The sequence below is a fragment of the Macaca nemestrina genome, chromosome 12 (assembly GCF_043159975.1).
Source record: "Macaca nemestrina isolate mMacNem1 chromosome 12, mMacNem.hap1, whole genome shotgun sequence".
NCBI lineage: Eukaryota > Metazoa > Chordata > Mammalia > Primates > Cercopithecidae > Macaca > Macaca nemestrina.
The window spans coordinates 15,811,090-15,831,904 of record NC_092136.1 but is presented as its reverse complement, the minus strand read 5'-3'; the positions used below and the strand labels follow the sequence as shown (position 1 = coordinate 15,831,904).

At 47.3% G+C, this 20,815-nt stretch overlaps 1 protein-coding gene across 2 annotated transcripts; it reads left to right on the top strand.

Moving 5' to 3' along the window:
• Positions 1 to 1,200: 1,200 nt before the first annotated feature.
• LOC105496503 (serpin family G member 1) lies at positions 1,201 to 18,992 on the top strand. Of its 2 annotated transcripts, none has more exons than XM_071074579.1 (8): positions 1,201 to 1,218; positions 1,932 to 2,004; positions 3,555 to 4,077; positions 5,742 to 5,876; positions 9,178 to 9,381; positions 9,576 to 9,715; positions 15,837 to 16,056; positions 18,474 to 18,992. In XM_071074579.1, the coding sequence occupies exons 2-8, from the start codon at positions 1,954 to 1,956 to the stop codon at positions 18,725 to 18,727; spliced, it is 1,527 nt and encodes a 508-aa protein (XP_070930680.1). In that variant the 5' UTR covers positions 1,201 to 1,218; positions 1,932 to 1,953; the 3' UTR covers positions 18,728 to 18,992. The 2 variants fall into 2 exon arrangements, with proteins under 2 accessions (XP_070930680.1, XP_024653144.2); XM_024797376.2 differs by lacking the exon at positions 1,201 to 1,218 and adding an exon at positions 1,335 to 1,409.
• Positions 18,993 to 20,815: the final 1,823 nt, after the last annotated feature.

Below are 20,815 nucleotides of genomic sequence, written 5' to 3'. Positions count from 1 at the left end.
CAGATTTAGCAAAAATACAAAACGTCAATTATATTTGAATTTCAGATACACAACAACGACAACAAAATTTTTTACCATAAGTATATTCCAATGTAAGCATTTTTACCATAGGTATATCCCAATGTAAGCTTTTTTTTTTTTTTTTTTTAAAGAGACAGCAAGCATCTCACTCTGCTGCCCAGGCTGGAGTGCAGAGGCATGGTCAATGCTAACTGCAGCCTCGAACTCCTGGGCTCAAGGGATCCTCCTGCCTCAGTCTCCTAAAGGGCTGGGATTAGAGGTATGAACCACCAGGCCTGTCTACTTCCTGTGTTTTATCTGGCAATGCTGAGAGGACAGGGGAAAGAAACTTGCTGGCTCACACAGCCAGCCACGTCTATTGTGGAGCACTAGTCACAAACACATACACCCCAGCTTTCAAGTTTTTAAATATCTATTTATTTACTTATTTGTTTTTTGAGACAGTCTTGCTCTGTCACCCAGGCTGGAGTGCTGTGGCGCAATTTCAGCTCACTGCAATCTCGGCCTCCCAGATTCAAGTGATTCTCTATGCTTCAGCCTCCCTAGTAGCTGGGACTACATGAGCGCACCTGCGCCGCCCAGCTAATTCTTGTACTTTTAGTAGAAACGGGGTTTCCCCATGTTGGCCAGGGTGGTCTCGAACTCCTGACCTCAAGTGATCCGTCTGCTTCGGCCTCCCAAAGTGCTGGGATTATAGGCATGAGCCACCGTGCCCGGCTAGTTTTTTTAATTTTTAATTAAGGTGAATGCTTGCTGAGCTGGGTGCCTCATATCCCTCGTCTGTTATACAAAGGACTACTGATTATGGATCTCTACGAGCAAAAATAGCAGAACACCTACAGGGCACAGGGGAGATGGGAGCAGAGATTAGGCTTCGGAATACTTCTCAAAATGAGAGTGATCAGGGCCCGACATTTCACTGCTTTAAGGCTCAGTTTCTTAACTATCAAATGGGTACAATGGCGCACAAAGGGTTACGTTGAGGATTAACGGAGATGAGCAATTTCCAAAAAGTTCATTCCTTTAAAAACTGCGGAGCACATTTTGTGTACATGCTGTTTTTATTGTTACTCATGAAGACGCGGGGGAAGCTTTGGTTGTGTAAAGCTGATAACTGCACCCAAGCCTTCCCGTTCACCCCACCTACCAGGGGATTTGGGCTAAATTCCTGGCCTGGCTCACAAAGAAAACCAAGCGGTCAGTCCCATCCCGTCCCATCCTGATTTACAGGAACTAACACCAGCGATCAATCTTCCTTAATTTGTAACTGGGCAGTGTCTTGGGCCAGCCAATAGCTAAGACTGCGCTCCCCCCGCACCCCACCCTCCCTGACCCTGGGGGACTCTACTCAGTCTGCACTGGAGCTGCCTGGTGACCAGGAGTTTGGAGTAGGTTTGGTGCTGGGCAGGGGTGGGGAGTAGGGTGGAAAGCATGGAGTGAAGAGGTCTAGGGAGCAGGTCTCCTCACCCCCGCCTTCCGGCCCGCCTTGATCTCAGGGGTCTCTACAGGCTTGCTTCCACCTGGGATTTCTGCCTCCTCCTACCCCAGCCCCTCCCGCCTCAGGCCTGTTGTGCTCAGCCCCCCAGGACCTCCCCTCCCCCACGCCTCTGGCCTCATTGTTTGGTTAAAGCAGGACCTCCCCGCCCCTCACCTCCCCTCCGACTGAACAGATGGACGGAGACCCGGGCCCACGGGGAGAGGAAGGGCCAGCCGGTGCCGGGAAAGGGAAGCGGTTTGGGGAAAACAAAACAGAGGGAGGAGCCAGGGAGAAGGTGGCCCCAGGAGGGAGGAGGAGGGAATTCGCTAAGAGGGACTGGGGCCTGGGACGGAATGGGGGCGGGCCCCCGGCGGGGTGGGGGCCCCTGGGCTCCCAGGCTCGGAGCTGGCTCGGATACTGGCTGGCTCCACAGGTCCGCTGACGTCGCCGCCCAGATGGCCTCCAGGCTGACCCTGCTGACCCTCCTGCTGCTGCTGCTGGCTGGGGTATGTGGTCCCTTGTGGGATGGGGGACGGGGGTGGAGACGGGAACGGGGGATGGTGCGGGGTGCGGGCGGTGGCTGAGGATTAACCCTTCAGGCCCCGGAGAATCAGGAGAGCTCCTCTTGGGATCAGCGAGTGTGATCCTTGCTCACGCACTCGTAGATGGTGGAAAGAGCTCAGGACTCAGACAGATGTAAGTTCTAATCTTGGCGGGCCATGTAGGAGCTGCGCTGTGTGGTCCTGAGGAAGTCACTTTTCCCAGCCTACTCCTCTTGATTTATAAAATGTGGAATAAACAGATCCCACCCTGTCCACTAAACAGGCTTGGCAGGAGGACCACATAGGGCAAGGATATGGGAAGCATTTTGTGATACCAAAGCAAGAGTTTGCTGTAGAAAAGAGCTGTGGGGGGGAGAGGTTTGGCTGCTGTGACAGGCGGTGGTCCCAGGCTAGGGCCTGTGAAGACAGGGAAGAATGGTAGCAAACATACCTGGGTCTGGGTGGGGGTCAATAGCAGTGAGAGGTCCCAGTGGTCTGGGAGGTCGTGGACTAGAAAGAAGGCTAAGAAGTGTGGGATCCCAGGAGAAAGGTAGGTAGGGGTGTGTGTATGTGCGTGTGTGCGTGCGCAAGTTGGCATGACATACTCAGCAGATGATGTAGTTATGAGCAGGGAGTTTGGACTCAGAGACCTTGTTTTGACCCCTAGCTGTTTCTCCCATTTCTGTGAGACCCTGTACTAGCTAATATGTGTCAGCATCAGTTTCTCTACCTGTGAAATGGGGCTAATGCATGGTTTCTCAGTGGAGGATCTGTTGACACTGGGGCTGGATAATTTATTGCTGAGGGGCTACCCTGTGCATCTTAGGGTGTTTTGCAGTATCTCTAGCCTGCATGCACTAGATTGTGGTAGCATCTTCCCTGCTGTCTCCCTATGACAACCAAAACTGTCTCTAGACATTGCTAAATATCCCCGGGGAGTCAAAATTGTTTCAGAGCCGCTGGCCTATACTACTTATCGCTCCCTCCCTTCCTGCCTCCCTTCTTCCCTCCTTCCCTTTCTTTGTTTCCTTCCTAATGTGTATTGTTTTTCCACCCCCACTAATGGGTTGCAACCCATAGTTTGAAAATTTACTGTTCTAAATCCAGGAGCACAAGTTCAAATGTCTGTACTAGCCAAGCAAGTGAGTCAAACAGGTAGATATTTACAGGAAATTGCAAGAACATAGATAAATGGCAATTAACACTCAATTTCACTGTTTGGAAAGCAACTTCCTACAGGGCAGTAATTGGTCAGAGATTACAGAGTCCCTGACTATCCCTCATCTTCTGCAGAGCACATTCCTGTGCACCCCCACCCTCACCCTGTATCTCCCCTTCTCTGAGGAATTAGTGGTGGTGGTTCCAAGACAGGTTCCTCATCCGCCACACTGTCAGAAATTACTCTCTTGTACAGGACATTTTCCACATCCACACCTTCTCTAACTGCTTTGACTATTTTAGAGGACTGTGCCTCGTAGTAAGAAAAAAATGAAACTCAGTTTCTTGAACCACAGGATAGAGCCTCCTCAAATCCAAATGCTACCAGCTCCAGCTCCTGGGATCCAGAGAGTTTGCAAGAGGGAAGCGAAGGGAAGATCGCAGTGGCAAATAACTCCAAGATGCTATTCATTGAATCCATCCTGGAGGCTACCAGCTTGCCAGCAACCAACTCAACAACCAATTCATCCACCAAAATAACAGCTAATACCACTGATGAACCCACCACCCAACCCACCACCCAACCCACCGCCCAACCCACCACCCAACCCACCGCCCAACCCACCATCCAGCCCATCCAACCAACTACCCAGCTCCCCACAGATTATCCTACTCAGCCCACTACTGGTCCCTTCTGCCCAGGACCTGTTACTCTCTGCTCTGACTTGGACAGTCATTCAACAGAGGCCATGTTGGGGGACGCTTTGGTAGATTTCTCCCTGAAGCTCTACCACGCCTTCTCAGCAATGAAGAAGGCAGAGACCAACATGGCCTTTTCCCCATTCAGCATTGCCAGCCTCCTCACCCAGGTCCTGCTCGGTAAGACCCTGACTGCATTCTCTCCAGGTCATTTGTTGGACACTCCCATAAGGGTCACCAACCCAGACACTTACAGAGCCATGTCTCTGGGAAGAAGCTGTAAAAATGGGCTATACATTGGGGGTGTAGAGGGAAGTATCTTTTCATTCTTGAACATTCTATCATTTAACAATGATTTAATAGGCAACCCTATTGCTTGTAAAACCCTGTGACTATACAAGAACATATAAAACAAGGTCCCAGCCACTAACCATGTTTCATGGCAAGGAGAGGTGATAAGAAAGATGAAATCAAGCACAGTGGCTCACGCCTGTAATCCTAGCATCTTGGAAGGCCAAGGCGGGTGGATAACCTGAGGTCAGGAGTTCAAGACCGGCCTGGCCAACATGGTGAAACCATGTCTCTACTAAAAATACAAATATTATCCGGGAGTGGTGGTGCATGCCTATAATCCCAGCTACTTGGGCAGCTGAGGCAGGAGAATTGCTTGAACCTAGGAGGCAGAGGTTGCAGTGAGCCGAGACCGAACCACTGCACTACAGTCTGGGTGACAGAGCGAGACTCTGTCTCAGGAAAAAAAAAAAAAAAAAAAAAAAAAAATCATCAGAGATAGACCTAGAGTAGATGTGGTTAGTACTGCATTCTAGCTCTGTGACCTTGGGCAATTCACTTTAACCTCTCTGAGCCTTGAGTCCTGTGTAAAATAGTGATGATGCTATCTACCTCAAAAGATTAATAACCAGAAAGCTGGGCCGGGCGCGGTGGCTCACACCTGTAATCCCAGCACTTTGGTAGGCTGAGGTGGGCGGATCATGAGGTCAGGAGTTCGAGACCAGCCTGACTCACATGGTGAAACCCCGTCTCTACTAAAAATACAAAAAAAATTAGCCAGGTGTTGTGGCGGACACCTGTAACCCCAGCTATTCAGGAGGCTGAGGCAGGAGAATCGCTTGAACCCGAGAGGTGGAGGTTGCAGTAAGCTGAAATCACACCACTGCAGTCCAGCCTGGGAAGACTGAGTGAGACTCTGTTTCAAAAAAAAGAAAAAAGAAGCAGATAGCCTAGCGTCTGACTTAGTGAGAGGTCAAAAAAATGTAAATCCTCTGCCATCTTGAGGGATTACTGTCAAGTCCCATTGGGTAATTACCCTAGAAAATGAACAAACAAATTACTACAAGCAGTGGGGAGAGAGCTATTACTCCCCAGAGAGAATTCTAAAAAGGCTACAGAATCTTTCTTGGCTGGGCACGGTGACTCACACCTGTAATCCCGGCACTTTGGGAGGCCAAGGCAGGAGTTCGAGACCAGCCTGGCCAACATGTTGAAATCCCATCTCTACTAAAAATACAAAAATTAGCCAGGCATGGTGGCGCACGCCTATTGTCCCAGCTACTTGGGAGGCAGAGGCGGGAGGATTGCTTGAACCTGGAGTTTCAAGTGAGCTGAGATTGCACCACTGCATTCCAGCCTGGGCAACAGAGCAAGACTGTCTCAAAAAAAAAAAAAAAAAAGAAAGAGAGAGAGAACACTTCCAGCTCAGATGATCTGTGACCCCTCCGAAGCAGGGAATACCCTCCATTCCAGCCTGGTCTCCAACCCTCATTCCCAAGGAAGGCCCCCCGACTCATCCTGCAAGTATCTTTCATGTCTGCCTTTTGTTGCAGGAGCTGGGGAGAACACCAAAACAAACCTGGAAAACGTCCTCTCCTACCCCAAGGACTTCGCCTGTGTCCACCAGGCTCTGAAGGGCTTCACGACCAAAGGTTTCACCTCAGTCTCTCAGATCTTCCACAGCCCAGGTGAGTGCCCAGGAAGGGGCAGTGTCTGCAGAGGAGGGTCCTGAGAGGACTCTGAAGGGGAACCCAGCACTGGGAAAAGAAAGGACAGAGGGAATGTTGGAGCTACAGTATCAGGGATGGACTGCGGAGCAAGTGAAGACCTTGGCAGGAGCATCAGGTCACTGCAGGAACTGGATTGTTCTTCTAGTGAGACCTTAGGCAAGTCTCTGGCATTTATCAACTGCTTTAGAATAAAAATAACCAGGCAGGTATGGTGGCTCACGTCTGTAATGCTAACACTTTGGGAGGCCAAGGCCTTCAAGACCAGCCTGGGCAACATGGCGAAACCCCATCTCTATTTAAAAAAAAAAAAAAAAATGTTGGGGGTAGGGCTAGGCGTGGTGGCTCATGCCTGTAATCCCAGCACTTTGGAAGGCCGAGATAGGTGGATCACCTGAGGTCAGGAGTTCAAGACCAGCCTGGCCAACATGGCAAAACCCTGTCTATACCAAAAATACAAAAATTAGCCCGGCATGGTAGCGGGCGCCTATAATCCCAGCTACTCAGGAGGCTGAGGCAGGAGAATTGCTTGAACCCAGGAGAGTGAAGGTTGCAGTGAGCCGAGATCATGCCACTTCGCTCCAGCCTGAGTGAAAGAGCAAACCTCCCATCAAGAAGAAAAGGAAGGAAGGAAAGAAGGAGGGAGGAAGGGAGGGAAGGAAGGAAGGAATGGGAAAAGGAAGAAAAGAAAGAAAGCAGGGAGGTAGGGAGGAAGGAAAACGAAGGAAGAGAAAGAAAAGGAAAGAAAGGAAGAAAAGTAAAGAAAAGGCCAGGTGCAGTGGCTCACTTTGGCAGGCCGGGGCAGGCGATTCATGAGGTCAGGAGGTCGAGACCAGTCTGACCAACATAGTGAAACCGCATCTCTACTGAAAATACAAAAAATTACCCAGGCGTGGTAGTGTGTGCCTATAATCCCAGCTACTCGGGAGGCTGAAGCAGGAGAATCACTTGAACCCAGGAGGTGAGGTTGCAGTGAGCCAAGATTGCGCCACTGCACTCTAGCCTGAGCGACAGAGCAAGACTCCATCTCAAAAAAAAAAAAAAAAGAAAATATGGGGTAGGCAGGCCAGGTGTGGTGTCTCCTGCCTGTAATCCCAGCACTTTGGGAGGCTGAGGTGGGCTGATCACTGGAGGTCAGGAGTTCAAAACCAGCCTGGCCAACATGAGGAAACCCTGTCTCTGCTAAAAATACAAAAATTAGCCAGGTGTGGTGGCACGTTCCTGTAGTCCCAGCAGGATAATAACTTGAACCCGGGAGGCAGAGGTTGCAGTCAGCCGAGATCACACCACTGCATACCAGCCTGGGTGACGGACCGAGACTCTGTCTCAAAAAAAAAAAAAAAAAAAAAGAATAAGAATACCCATATGCATTCATTAATAGATAGAGCTAGAGGGCTAGCGAGCTATAGACATAAAAGAGACAAAAAACTGTTTTGCTAATTTTTGGGTCAAAGGAGTCTTGGGACTCTCATTCTTTTTATTTTTGTGTTATGTGACTTTGTTATCATTTTACATGTATTACGTTATTAAGTAGGTAATAGTGATAATAGTAATAATAAACTTACAAAACGATCTAATGTAGTTGTTTTCCGACTTTGTTCCTCAGAGCCCTAGGGCTTTGCAAAGCTGTTTGTGGAGTCACGGTGGGAGTGGGGTGTGGGGAGCCTCAGCGGTGGGGAAGGGTTCGCTACTTCCTGTGAGAGGACCAGCTGGACTCTGAGCTCCCCACCCAGCCTCATCCACGGCCCATTTTATGCTGTGGGCTTCAGACATGCCTTTGTTTGAAAGTAGTTCTGCTGCTTTAAAATGTTTGATAACCATTACACTAATCTACCCACCTCCCTTTTTGAAAAAAAGGAAAACTTTTTTTCAAGCTGTTTTTTTTTTAAAGCTATAAAAACAATACTCAGGTCTGGCGCACTGTGCCTGTAATTCCAACACTGAGAGGCTGAGGTAGGAGGATTGCTTGAGGCTAGAATTTCGAGACTAGCCTCTGGGCAACATAGAGAAATCTCATCTCTACAAAAAATTTTAAAAATTGGCCAGGTGTGGTGCATGCCTGTAGTTCCAGCTGTGAAGGACTGAGACAGGAGGATTGCTTGAACCAAGGAATTCAAAGTTAGAATGAGCTATGTTTATGCCGCTGTACTCCAGCCTGGGTGACAGAGTAGGACCTTTGTCTCTAAAAAAATAAAAATTAAAAATTAAAAAAAAACTCACCTATCACCCCATCATCTAAAAAACACCCTCTTTTAGATGTGGGAAAAACATGGCTCAGAGGTGTTCAAGAAATGTTGCATTTATTTATTACTTACAAAGCTGTAAGTCAGCTTTATCTCGCTGTCTTGCTAGGTTGGTGAAAAATGTAACAGCATTCAATATGTTAGGGCTTCTATCCCCATCTAGCTGTACCCTGGAGCTGTGCCAAGCAAGGTTCTTGGTCTTATGTTGTACGTAGGCGCCAGCAAAGCCTGGGAAAATATCTCTTTTTTTTTTTGAGACAGAATCTCACTCTGTCGCCCAGGCTGGAATGTGGTGGCGCCATCTCAGCTCACTACAACCTCTGTCTCCCAGATTCAAGTGATTCTCCTGCCTCAGCCTCCCGAATAGCTGGGATTACAGGTGCCCACGACCACATGCCCAGCTAATTTCTGTATTTTTAGTAGAGACGAAGTTTCGCCATGTTGGCCAGGCTGGTCTTGAACTCGTGGCCTCAAGTGATCCTCCCACCTTGGTCTCCCAAAGTGCTGAGATTACAGACGTGAGCCACCATGCCCAGCTCGGAAAGTATCTTTAATCTACTTAGTCCTAGAAAAATTATCTTTTGAGTGCTTTTTTTTTTTTTTTTTTTTTCCAGCGGACTGAAGGCTTTTGGAGAGCAAAAGCCAGAAAGTTTTGTCACAAACTCCCACCGAAGCCAGGAAGCAGAATATGCCATGCCAAATTAAGGGCAGAAAAGAGGAAAAATACAGGCAAATGGAATTTAATATCTCAAAAAGATTATCTTGCAGAGCCACAGTAACATAGCAAGCTGAGGCAGCAGAGGCTTAGGGCTACTTCTCTGATTCCCGGTTCTGAGTTTGCCTTCTTGGGCCTCATTTGCCGCATCTGTAAGAGGAGTGGGCTGGACCGCTCCACCATGCCGTGTTCACTAGAGTGAGCAGATAGAGCCATAGGAAGCATGCTCACTCTCAAATCTTGCTCATGGAGAGGAACGATGTGTTCAGGGGACTCATGCCTCCCTTTCTCCACATACCCCCAGACCTGGCCATAAGGGACACCTTTGTGAATGCCTCTCGGACCCTGTACCGCAGCAGTCCCAGAGTCCTGAGCAACGACAGTGACGCCAACCTGGAGCTCATCAACACCTGGGTGGCCAAGAACACCAACAACAAGATCGGCCGGCTGCTAGACAGCCTGCCCTCCGATACCCGCCTTGTCCTTCTCAATGCCATCTACCTGAGTGGTAAGGGGGCCCTTAGCCAGTTGGTCTTCCCATTCTGGATCCTTCTTCCCCTCCTGGCTTCAAAGCCCACCTAACCCCAAGTTCTACAATCAGATCTCAATGTCCCTGCCCCACCCTTTGCTCACAAGGCTTTTGTCTCCTCTTCATCCTTTTCCTACGTGCGTTAGAGCACCTCTCCCACCTCTTCCCTCTAGCCAAGTGGAAGACAACATTCGATCCCAAAAAAACCAGAATGGACACTTTTCACTTCAAAAACTCGGTTATAAAAGTGCCCATGATGAATAGCAAGAAGTACCCTGTGGCCCATTTCATTGACCAAACTTTGAAGGCCAAGGTAAGTTCTTAACCTTTCCTTCTCCTGTTTGAAACCCACTTGAGTCTCCTGACTTTTTTTTCTGCTGTCATCCCATCATTTTGGGGTACATGCTTACAAATCCATCATTTCTACTCCTTCCATCTGTATTTCCACCCTATCTTTTCTCCTTCTCCTTTCTCTAGCCTTGGCCAAGGCAGGCATTGTATATTTTAGGCTGGAAACAGGATTCTCAAGTTTCTTCATGCATCTCTGCTACATTGAATGGCAAAATGTGAGTTGTGTTCCTATTCTACACATCTGTTTCTTTTTCCAGTCAACTCATCAGAAGACCCTGGTGCTTAGCAAGTCCTGTGTGTATGTGTGTATGTGTGTACTTCTGTACAGCATACATATACATGTGTACACGTGTATCAGTATATCGTTGCATATGCATATATGTGGTAAGTGCGTGTGTGCACATGAGTTAAATGACTTAAGTGCATTAGCAGAAATTGAACAATTTAGTTTGGTGAGTAGGGAGCGAGAGAAGACAGAATATGGAGCCCAGAGGATTCCAATTGGTAAGCTCTCTCATGCTCAGTTACCAGATATTTCCACCTTTTTAGCATGGCAAAACACAGACCTGTCACAATGTCTCAGTACCTGGCTAAGAAACAAAGGCTCTGTTCTTGGAACATGCTAGGCTTGGTTCCGCACTGGGAGCTTTCCTTAGCTTTTCTTTCTGCCTGGATCCCTCTTCACTCAGATCCTCACATAGCTTGTTGGGTGTCAGCTCAGATGTCACCTTGGTGGAAAGGTCTTCACCCCTTAAAGTAGCCTCCTCCTCACCCTGTAATATCGCTGCTGTTTTATTATATTCATGACATTCATCATCATCTGAAATTATGTCATTTATTTGCTTATTTGATTAGGATATTGTCTGTCTCCCTAAGATATTGTCTATCTACTTGAATACAGGAACTGTCTTGTTTCCTTCTGTAACTGTAGTGCCTAGAACAATGCCACCTATCATAGGTGCTCATTCAATGTTTGTTGAATAAATGAATTAATGAAATAGAGGGTGCCAAAGGGAGCTACTCACTTAGTAAAAGTGGCTGGAAGACTTCAGAGAGGAGGTTTTTTTTTTCGAGACAGGGTCTAACTTGGTTGCTCAAGCTGGAGTACCTTGGCACGATCTCGGCTCGCTGCAATCTCCGCCTCCCGGGTTCAAGCAGTTCTCATGCCTCAGCCTCCCAAGTAGCTGGGACTACAGGTGCCTGCCACCACACTTGGCTAATTTTTGTATTTTTATTTATTTATTTATTTATTTATTTGAGACGGAGTCTCACGCTGTTGCCCAGGCTGGAGTGCAGTGGCGCGATCTCGGCTCACTGCAAGCTTCGCCTCCCGGGTTCCCGCCATTCTCCTGCCTCAGCCTCCTGAGTAGCTGGGACTACAGGCGCCTGCCACCGCGTCCGGCTAATTTTTTGTATTTTTAGTAGAGACGGGGTTTCACTGTGGTCTCGATCTCCTGACCTTGTGATCCGCCCGCCTCGGCCTCCCAAAGTGCTGGGATTACAGGCTTGAGCCACGGCGCCCGGCCTAATTTTTGTATTTTTAGTAGAGATGGGGTTTCACCATGTTAGCCAAGCTGGTCCTCAAGTGACTCCTGACCTCAAGTGATCCACACCTTCAGCCTTCCAAAGTGCTGGCATTACAGGCATGAGCCACAGTGCCCGGCTGAGGAGGCTATTTTTGACTATTCTTTGCTCACTTATTTATCCACTCATGTACTTATCCACCCATCTATCCATCCCTATCTAATGTATTTGACCATTCATGACTCATTTAGCAGAACCAGGACAGCGCATATAAGGCACAGAAGAGTGAATGTATGTGACAGGTCCAGGACATTGTTCAAATTCAAGATATGTGGAGGGAGGTATAAATACGAGATTTTTTCAAATCAATTGGAATAGCTATTTAATCAAAGCCATAGATGTTAGGTAGAAAGTAGGAATTAAGAACTTAACAAGTTAGGTTTAAATGTAACTATTTGAATTATAAGAACCAGTATTTCCTCTGTAGAAAGGTTATTAAAGTCTCACACAAAACTCTAAACCAAAAATCATTGTAAAAATCCCTTAGGATAGACTGTTGTAGCCATTGAGGTGAGGTGATAGGTTGAGGTAAGCATTCTGGACATATAATATCGTTAATAAATATTCAAATACAAAGGAGGTATAATATGAAGAGTAATTTCTATCTCCCCAAGCCAATATGAGTTTTGTCTGTTTGTTTGTTTTTCTTTTGAGACAAAGTCTTATTCTGTTACCCAGGCTAGAGTGCAGCGCACAATCCCAGCTCTCTGCAACCTCTGCCTCCCAGGTTCAAGCGATTCTCCCGCCTTAGCTTCCCCAGTAGCTGGAATTATAGGCACCTGCCACCACTCCCAGCTAATTTTTGTATTTTTAGTAGAGACGGGGTTTCACCATGTTGGCCAGGCTGGTCATGAACTCCTGACTTCAAGTGATCGGCCCACTTCGGCCTTCTAAAATGTTGGCATTACAGGCATGAGCCACAGTACACAGCCTGAGTTTTTTTTTTTTTTAAGCCAAAGGAGGAGTACTTTTGTGCACAAAAACCACTATTTAGAGTTCCTTGGGTTTTAAACAGATAATTAATTTAATGTATTGACAAATGCAAAATTAAAATTTTACTTATGCCTTTTAATTTTAAGCTGAACTTCCTACATTAAGAGTAGGGTGGGCCGGGCGTGGTGGCTCACGCCTGTAATCCCAGCACTTTGGGAGGCCGAGATGGTTGGATCACGAGGTCAGAAGATCAAGACCATCCTGGCTAACACGGTGAAACCCCGTCTCTACTAAAATACAAAAAAAAAAAAAAAAATTAGCTGGGCGTGGTGGCGGGCGCCTGTAGTTCCAGCTACTCGGGAGGCTGAGGCAGGAGAATGGTGTGAACCCGGGAGGTGAAGCTTGCAGTGAGCCGAGATCACGCCACTGCACTCCAGCCTGGGCAACAGAGCGAGACTTTGTCTCTTTGTCTCAAAAAAAAAAAAAACAGTAGGTGATTTGGCTGGGCATGGTGGCTCATGTCTGTAATCCCAGCACTTTAGGAGGCTGAGGCAGGCGGATCACTTGAAGCTAAGAGTTTGAGACCAGCCTGGCTGACATGGTGGAACTCTATCTCTACTAAAAATACAAAAATTAACTAGGCATGGTGGCGCATGTCTGTAGTCCCAGCTACTCAGGAGGCTAAGGCACAGAATCGCTTGAACCTGGGAGGCAGAGGTTGCAGTGAGCCAAGATCACGCCACTGCACTCCAACCTGGGCAACACAGTGAGACTGTCTCAAAACACAGACAAAGAATAGGCCAGGTGCAGTGGCTCATGCCTATAATCCCAGCACTTTGGGAGGCCGAGGCGGGTAGATCACCTGAGATCAGGAGTTCGAGACCAGCCTGGCCAACATGGTGAAACCCTGTCTCCACTAAAAATACAAAAAATAAGCCGGGTGTGGTGGTACACGCCTGTAATCCCAGCTACTTGGGAGGCTGGGACAGGAAAATCACTTGAACCCGGGAGGCGGAGGTTGCAGTGAGCCGAGATCGTGACACTGCACTTCAGCCTGAGGGCCAGAGTGAGACCTTGTCTTAAAAAACAAAAAACAAAAGAATAGGGTTTTTAAATAAAATTTTATAAAAGAATAGTGTTTCTTAATAAAAATATTCTCATTTGTTCTTGAATTAATTGCCATATTGAATAGATTAAACTCCTTTAAACCATTTGTTCTGTCTACAAACATAATTAATATTCCCATAAGCATTTTTTTTTTTTTTTTTTGAGACGGAGTCTCGCTCTGCCGCCCAGGCTGGAGTGCAGTGGCCGGATCTCAGCTCACTGCAAGCTCCGCCTCCCGGGTTCACGCCATTCTCCTGCCTCAGCCTCCCGAGTAGCTGGGACTACAGGCGCCCGCCACCGCGCCCGGCTAGTTTTTTGTATTTTTTAGTAGAGACGGGGTTTCACCGTGTTAGGCAGGATGGTCTCGATCTCCTGACCTCGTGATCCGCCCGTCTCGGCCTCCCAAAGTGCTGGGATTACAGGCTTGAGCTACCGCGCCCGGCCCCCATAAGCATTTTAAGCTCCCTTTACAAATTTAATATGCCCGATTTTCTGTTTTCTTTTATTTATTTTTGTAGTTTTACCAGACAGGGTCTTTATCACCCAGTGTGGAGTACAGTGACACAATCATAGCTTATGTAACCCAAGCTCCTTGGGATGAAGCAGTCCTCCCACCTTAGCCTCTTAAGTAGCTGAGATCACAGGCATGAGCCACCTCACCCAGCTGATATCCTTTTTAAACACATCTAATACCTGACAGGTCATAATTACAACTGTGCTTGGCCATATCATCCTAGCACCTAAGGCTCACTTGTAAACTGAAAATTAAATTTGAAGAGTGATTTAACTTCTAGCCAACATTCCAATATCATTCTCACACTTAATGAAATTATCCCACAACTTTGCTTAAAAGCATAAAACTAGCATGTCAGATTCTCTTAAAACTTACAATCACTATTTTAAATAACAAACATACAGGTCACCCTGAACTTAACACCTGGTTTTAGCATGATGAAGTTGCTTTCTTTTGTCATTCCCATACTAAATTCTAAATCTTCCTGGCACTTAAGGATATTTACCCAAGGAAGGGGGTGAGATTTACCAGCTCAGGTACACCGAGGTTACTGGCTTGAAAATTCAGGACCACAGCATGATACATTTTTGTTCAGAGATTCAAGGTTCACACATAGGACCTGAAGGGCACATGCTACTCAAATGAGTATATCCAACTTGAGTCCTGTGTCAACAGGGACCCCATGTCCATCCTCTTCAGCCGAAATTGGCTTACAACCTACTTTTTCTGGGCTATTCAGGTTCCAACAACTGATTGCTTTCAGTTAACTTCTTTATTGCCCAGTTGAATTCTGCATTCTTCTAGATTCTTTTTGTTCTTTCAGCCTCAATCATAATACCATTTAATGACAGTCTCATATCCTATTAGACTAGGGTTTCTCAGCCTTGGCACTATTGACATATTGGGTCAGATAATTCTTTGTCCTGTGCATTGTAGAATTTAGCATCATCCTTAGCTTCTACTTACTAGAAGCCAGTAGCACTGTGTGCACGTCCTCCCTGCCCACTGCCAGCTATGACAACCAAAATGTCTCCAGAAATTACCAAATGTCCACCGAGAGGCAAATGCACTCTGAGTTGACAACCCCTGTATTAAACCCATGGGCCCTGCACTTCTTACAACTTTTGTCTGGTCACCAGTTGAAAGTCCTTCTTTTTTTTTTTTTTTTGAGATGGAGTCTCACTTTGTCGCCAGGCTGGAGTGCAGTGGTGCGATCTCGGCTCACTGCAACCTCCACCTCCCGGGTTCAAGCGATTCTTCTGCCTCAGCCTCCTGAGTAGCTGGGACTACAGGCACGCGCCATCATGCCCAGCTAATTTTTGTATTTTTAGTAGAGATGGGGTTTCATCATGGTGGCCAGGATGGTCTCGATCTCTTGACCTCGTGATCCACCTGCCTCGGCCTCCCAAAGTGCTGGAATTACAGGCATGAGCCACTGTGCATGGTTGAAAGTCCTTTTAATAGCAAAGTGGAAAGGTAGGCTAAGACCAGCCTGTGAACAATCTTGAATGCCATACTGATATTTGTACCTAATCTCATAGGCAGTGAAGAGCCGTCAGTAGTTTTAAAGAGGCTGACCTGATAACTCGGGTGGTTCAGTGTGCATGCAATATACTACATGCACAACACATTTGGCAGGAAGGGAATAGGGCTCAGAGAAATCAAATCACTTACCCATATTACATAGCTCGTCAGTGGTAGAGTCAGGGTATAATCAGAATCTCATGCTTCTTCCTCTACCTCTCCCCAGCACAGAGTTAGATCAGCACTGTTCACCCAGCTGGTATCCCCATTTCGTGGTAAAGCCTGGAAGCCTAGGTCTGACTGCTGCTTGTTGAAATACAGACTGTGGCAGCAGACTGCAGGACAGCCTTGTGACACAGAGGGTAGGGCCAGGAGAGAGCTGCGGTAGGAAGACTGTTAAGGTGCATCTCTTATTTTCTAGGTGGGGCAACTGCAGCTCTCCCATAATCTGAGTTTGGTGATCCTGGTACCCCAGAACCTGAAACATCGTCTTGAAGACATAGAACAGGCTCTCAGCCCTTCTGTTTTCAAGGCCATCATGAAGAAGCTGGAGATGTCCAAGTTCCAGCCCACTCTCCTAGTACTGCCCCGCATCAAAGTGACGACCAACCAGGATATGCTGTCAATCATGGAGAAACTGGGTGAGCTCTGGCAGCTTGGGGTTACTCCCAGGCCATCAGAGGAGAAAGGGGGGATCCCTAAGATGTAGTTAGCATTCTCTAGAGTATTTTTTACATCCATAATCTCAGTTTGTTCTGCAACCCTGCAAGTTAGAAGGGTAGGTGCTATTATCCCATTGGATCATTGTGGAAATGAAGGCCCAGAAGTTTTATGTGACTTACCCAAAGATTCCATGATTTACCCTTGAGCTAGTCAGAGGCAAACTAGAATACTGATCCAGGTCTCCAGCTTTCCTGAGTTTTTTCCTATGGTTCCTTGTGACACAGGCAGTGGAACAGTGGTACAGATAATTCACCTTGGTGATGCTTCTTCCCCAGACATGTTTCAAAACAGTCAACCACACCATTAGATATGCAAGAAGCTATCTGGAAATGCAGGTCTGGAAGCTTCTGAGTTTACGAGAGGCAACAGAGACTCCATTTTCTTTTTTTTTTTTTCTTTTTTCTTTTTCTTTTTTTTTTTTTATGAGACAGAGTCTCTCTCTGTCACCCAGGCTGGAGTGCAGTGGCGCGATCTCTGCTCACTGTAAGATCTGCCTCCTGGGTTCATAACATTTTCCCGCCTCAGCCTCCCGAGTAGCTGGGACTACAGGCACCCGCCACCACGCCCAGCTAATTTTGTTTTTGTATTTTTAGTAGAGACGGGGTTTCACCATGTTAACCAGGATGGTCTCGATCTCCTGACCTCGTGATCCACCCGCCTCGGCCTCCCAAAGTGCTGGGATTACAGGCATGAGCCACCACGCCTGGCCCAGAGACTCCACTTTCTAACCTTTGTTTTTTTGTTTGTTTGTTTGTTTGTTTGTTTGTTTTTGAAATGGAACTTCGCTCTGTCACCCAGGCTGGAGTATAGTGGCATGATCTTGGCTCACTACAACCTCCACCTCCTGGGTTCAAGTGATTCTCCTACCTCAGCCTCCCAAGTAGCTGGGATTACAGGCACCTACCACCACGCCCAGCTAATTTTTTTGTATTTTTGGTAGAGATGGGGTTTCACCATGCTGGCCAGGCTGGTCTTGAACTCCTGGCCTCAAGTGATCTGCCCACCTTGGCTTCCCAAAGTGCTGGGATTACAGGTGTGAGCCACTGTGCCCAGCTTCATTTTCTAACCTTTGATCTCATGTCCAACCCTGTCACTTCATTTCTTGTTAGAGAACTTGACTACCTAATGCATGATGCCATTTCCTTGTATATGCCATCTGTATAGGAAGAAAACCTCTTTTTTATTTTCATTCAACACTGCTGGCCACCAAATAGGTGTGGGAGTGTTTTCTAAGCAGTTCTCCAGTTCTCTGGGAACACCAACTAGGTGTCCTACAATTGAATCCAATTCTAACACTCTACCTGGAAGTAACATCAGATCCCACGCAGTTTAAGGGCTCAACCCCACCAGATTTCCCCGTTTCCAATGTCAGTTACAAGACCAGGTTGTCATCTGTGCATCAGACCAACCAGCTATAATTTGGAGGTTCCCACGACTCCCTGTAAGGGTTTCATCATTTGCTAGAATAGCTGACGAAACTCAGGAGACACTTACATTTACTGGTTTATTATATAAGGGATTAAGTAAAAGATGCAGATGAACAGCCGGATGAAGAGATACACAGGGCAAAATCTCGAAGGGTCCTGGGCCCAGGAGCATCTATCCTGTGGAGTTTGGTTTGCTACCTTCCTGACACATGTATGTGTTCACCAACCAGAAGCTCTCAGAACCCTGTACTTTAGGAGGCTTCATCATGTAGGCATGATTGATTATTACCCAATCTCCAGCTCCTCTCTTCTCCCCAGAGGATGGACAGAGGGGCTGAAAGTTCCAAGCTCTAATCACACTTAGTCTTCCTAGTGACCAGCCCCCATCCAGGAGCCAGCAGGAGTAGCCTCATTAGCACAAAAGGCATTCCTATGACCCAGGAAATTCCAAGGGATCTAGTAACTCTGTGTCAGGAACTGGGATCTGAGACCAAATATTAGATGGCCTAATATTTGGAGCTAAAGATGCTCCTATAGCATATTTTCCCATTATTTCACAGCATCATAGCATTGCATATAACCTCATTTTTTCATATATGACCTATCTCTGATCTGTTACCTCACTTCCAAGGTCCTGGGAGACAAGGAGACAATGACATCATTTTTCAGGGTTGTTTTGGGGATGGGGGGCAAGGCCTCTCACCTTGAGAGAGAGTGGCAGTGTTGGGCCCACTAATAGAGGATCCCATGAACTGGACCAGAGGGTAGAGTATGTAATCTGGCAAACAAGGAAAAAGGAAGAGGGCACTGGGACTCAGGATGAACCCAGAGAATTCAGGACAAAGGTCTCCATCAGCTGAGGGTTTCATGCCGACCTCTGACTCTGTTTTTCTCTGGTTTTGCCCTAGAATTCTTCGACTTTTCTTATGACCTCAACCTGTGTGGGCTGACAGAGGACCCAGATCTTCAGGTTTCTGCGATGCAGCACCAGGCAGTGCTGGAACTGACAGAGACTGGGGTGGAGGCGGCTGCAGCCTCTGCCATCTCTGTGGCCCGCGCCCTGCTCATCTTTGAAGTGCAGCAGCCCTTCCTGTTCCTCCTCTGGGACCAGCAGCACAAGTTCCCTGTCTTCATGGGGCGAGTATATGACCCCAGGGCTTGAGACCTGCAGGGTCAGGTTAGGGCGAGCGCTACCTCTCCAGCCTCAGCTCTCAGTTGCAGCCCTGCTGCTGCCTGCCTGGACTTGGCCGCTGCCACCTCCTGCCTCAGGTGTCTGCTCTCCACCAAAAGGGCTCCCTGAGGGTCTGGCCACCCTTGGCTTCTATTAGCCCTTCTCCATGGCCCTGCCATGGTCTCCAAACCACTTTTTGCAGCTTTCTCTTGTTCAAGTTCACCAGACTCTACAAATAAAACCTGGCAGACCATGACTTTCTCGGCTTTGCCTTTGTTGTTTATTTTTTATTTTTTTATTATTTTTTAGGCAGGGTCTCGCTCTGTCACCCAGGCTAGAGTACAGTGGTGAGATCATGGTTCACTGCAGCCTTAACCTCCTGAGCTCAAGCAATCCTCCCACCTCAGCCTCCTAAGCAGGCAGAACCACATGGGCTTACCACCATGCCCAGCTAATTTTTAAATTTTTTGTAGAGACAGGGTCTTACTATGTTGCCTAGGCTGGTCTCCAACTTCTGGGCTCAAGCAATCATCCTAACACAGCCTCCCAAAGTGCTGGGATTGTAGGCATGAGCCATCACACCATACCTCTCCCTTGCCTTTGAATATCAGCTGCTTCAATATTAAAGGACAAGAGCTCCCATGGTTCCTGCATCAGCCAGCTATTGCTGTATAATAAGTTACATTAAACTTAGAGGCTTCAAACAGCAACCGTTTGTTATTTCATGTAAGTTTCAGAGTTGACTAGGTAGTTTTGCTGATCTGGGCTGGACCTGGCTGATCTTCCCTGGGCTCATTCATACATCTGTAAGGTATAGTTGTTAGGTTGGTTAGGGGATGACTGGTCTTCTGTGGCCTCAGTCAGGACATCAGGACAACTTGGCTCTTCTACACGTCTCGTATGTTCTCCCAGCAGGCTACCCTGTAATGGAAAAGAGTAAAACAGGCAGTCTCTTTTTCACACCTCTGCTTGTATCAAGTTTACTACTGTCCTAGCAGCCAAAGCAAATCACAGGACCAAACCTAGAGTTAGACTGGAAAAGCACTACAAAGTGACAGGGCAAAGAGTCATTAACTGAAGACTATTAATGCGGTCCATTTCTTACAGCCCCTGTCTTGCTTATTTGTCTGCAACAACTCTGACAACAACAATAACAGTAGCTAACATTGTTGGGAACATAGACCGTCTACTAGGAGTTTTGTAGGCATTTAATCTTCACAATAAATTTATCTGGTAAATTCAGAGAGGCTAAGTCTTGTTCAAAGTCCTGTAGTTAGGAAATGATGGAACTGAGATGTAACAGCACTTCTTATGACTTTTTTTTTTTTTTTTTGAGACGAAGTTCTGCTCTTGTTGCCCAGGCTTGAGTGCAATGGCACGATCTCGGCTCTCTGCAACCTCTGCCTCCCAGGTTCAAGTGATTCTCCCGCCTCAGCCTCCCAAGTAGCAGGGATTACAGGCATGCACTACCATACCTGGCTAATTTTGTATTTTTAGTAGAGATAGAGTTTCTTTTTTTTTTTTTTGAGGCGGAGTCTTGCTGTGTCGGCCAGGCTGGAGTACAGTGGTGCAATCTTGGCTCACTGCAACCTCCATTTCCCGGGTTCAAGCAGTTCTCCTGCCTCAGTCTCCCAAGTAGCCGGGATTACAGGTGCCCGCCACCACACCCGGCTAACTTTTGTATTTTTAATAGAGATGGGGTTTCACCCTGTGGGCCAGGCTGGTCTGGAACTCCTGACTTCAAGTGATCTGCCCACCTCGGCCTCCCAAAGTGCTGGGATTACAGGTGTGAGTCACTGTGCCCGGCCTAGTGAAAGCAAATTCAGGAAGATTCCCCTCTGCTTGGGGAGATCCTGACATGATGAAGGTGGTGCTCAGCACTAACCTGAATTGTGAACCAACAAGGTCAGGAGGTGGAAGGTGATTCTGACCCCTGTGGGCACAGGACCTTGCAAATCTCTTTGACCCTTCCAATCATGCTGAGCCAGGTAATGTTCCCGTTTGTGAAATGAGGAAGCCAAAACTCAGAGAGGTTAAGTAACTATCCAAAGGTCAGACTGCTGCAAATCGATCTGACAT

What these genes read in the sequence shown, in the direction of transcription:
- LOC105496503 (XM_071074579.1), top strand. Translation starts at nt 1,954, where the DNA reads ATGGCCTCCAGGCTGACCCTGCTGACCCTCCTGCTGCTGCTGCTGGCT. An exon ending in CCTCACCCAGGTCCTGCTCG is followed by an intron (nt 4,078 to 5,741) that starts GTAAGACCCTGA and finishes CTTTTGTTGCAG; the next exon opens with GAGCTGGGGAGAACACCAAA. An exon ending in TCAGATCTTCCACAGCCCAG is followed by an intron (nt 5,877 to 9,177) that starts GTGAGTGCCCAG and finishes ACATACCCCCAG; the next exon opens with ACCTGGCCATAAGGGACACC.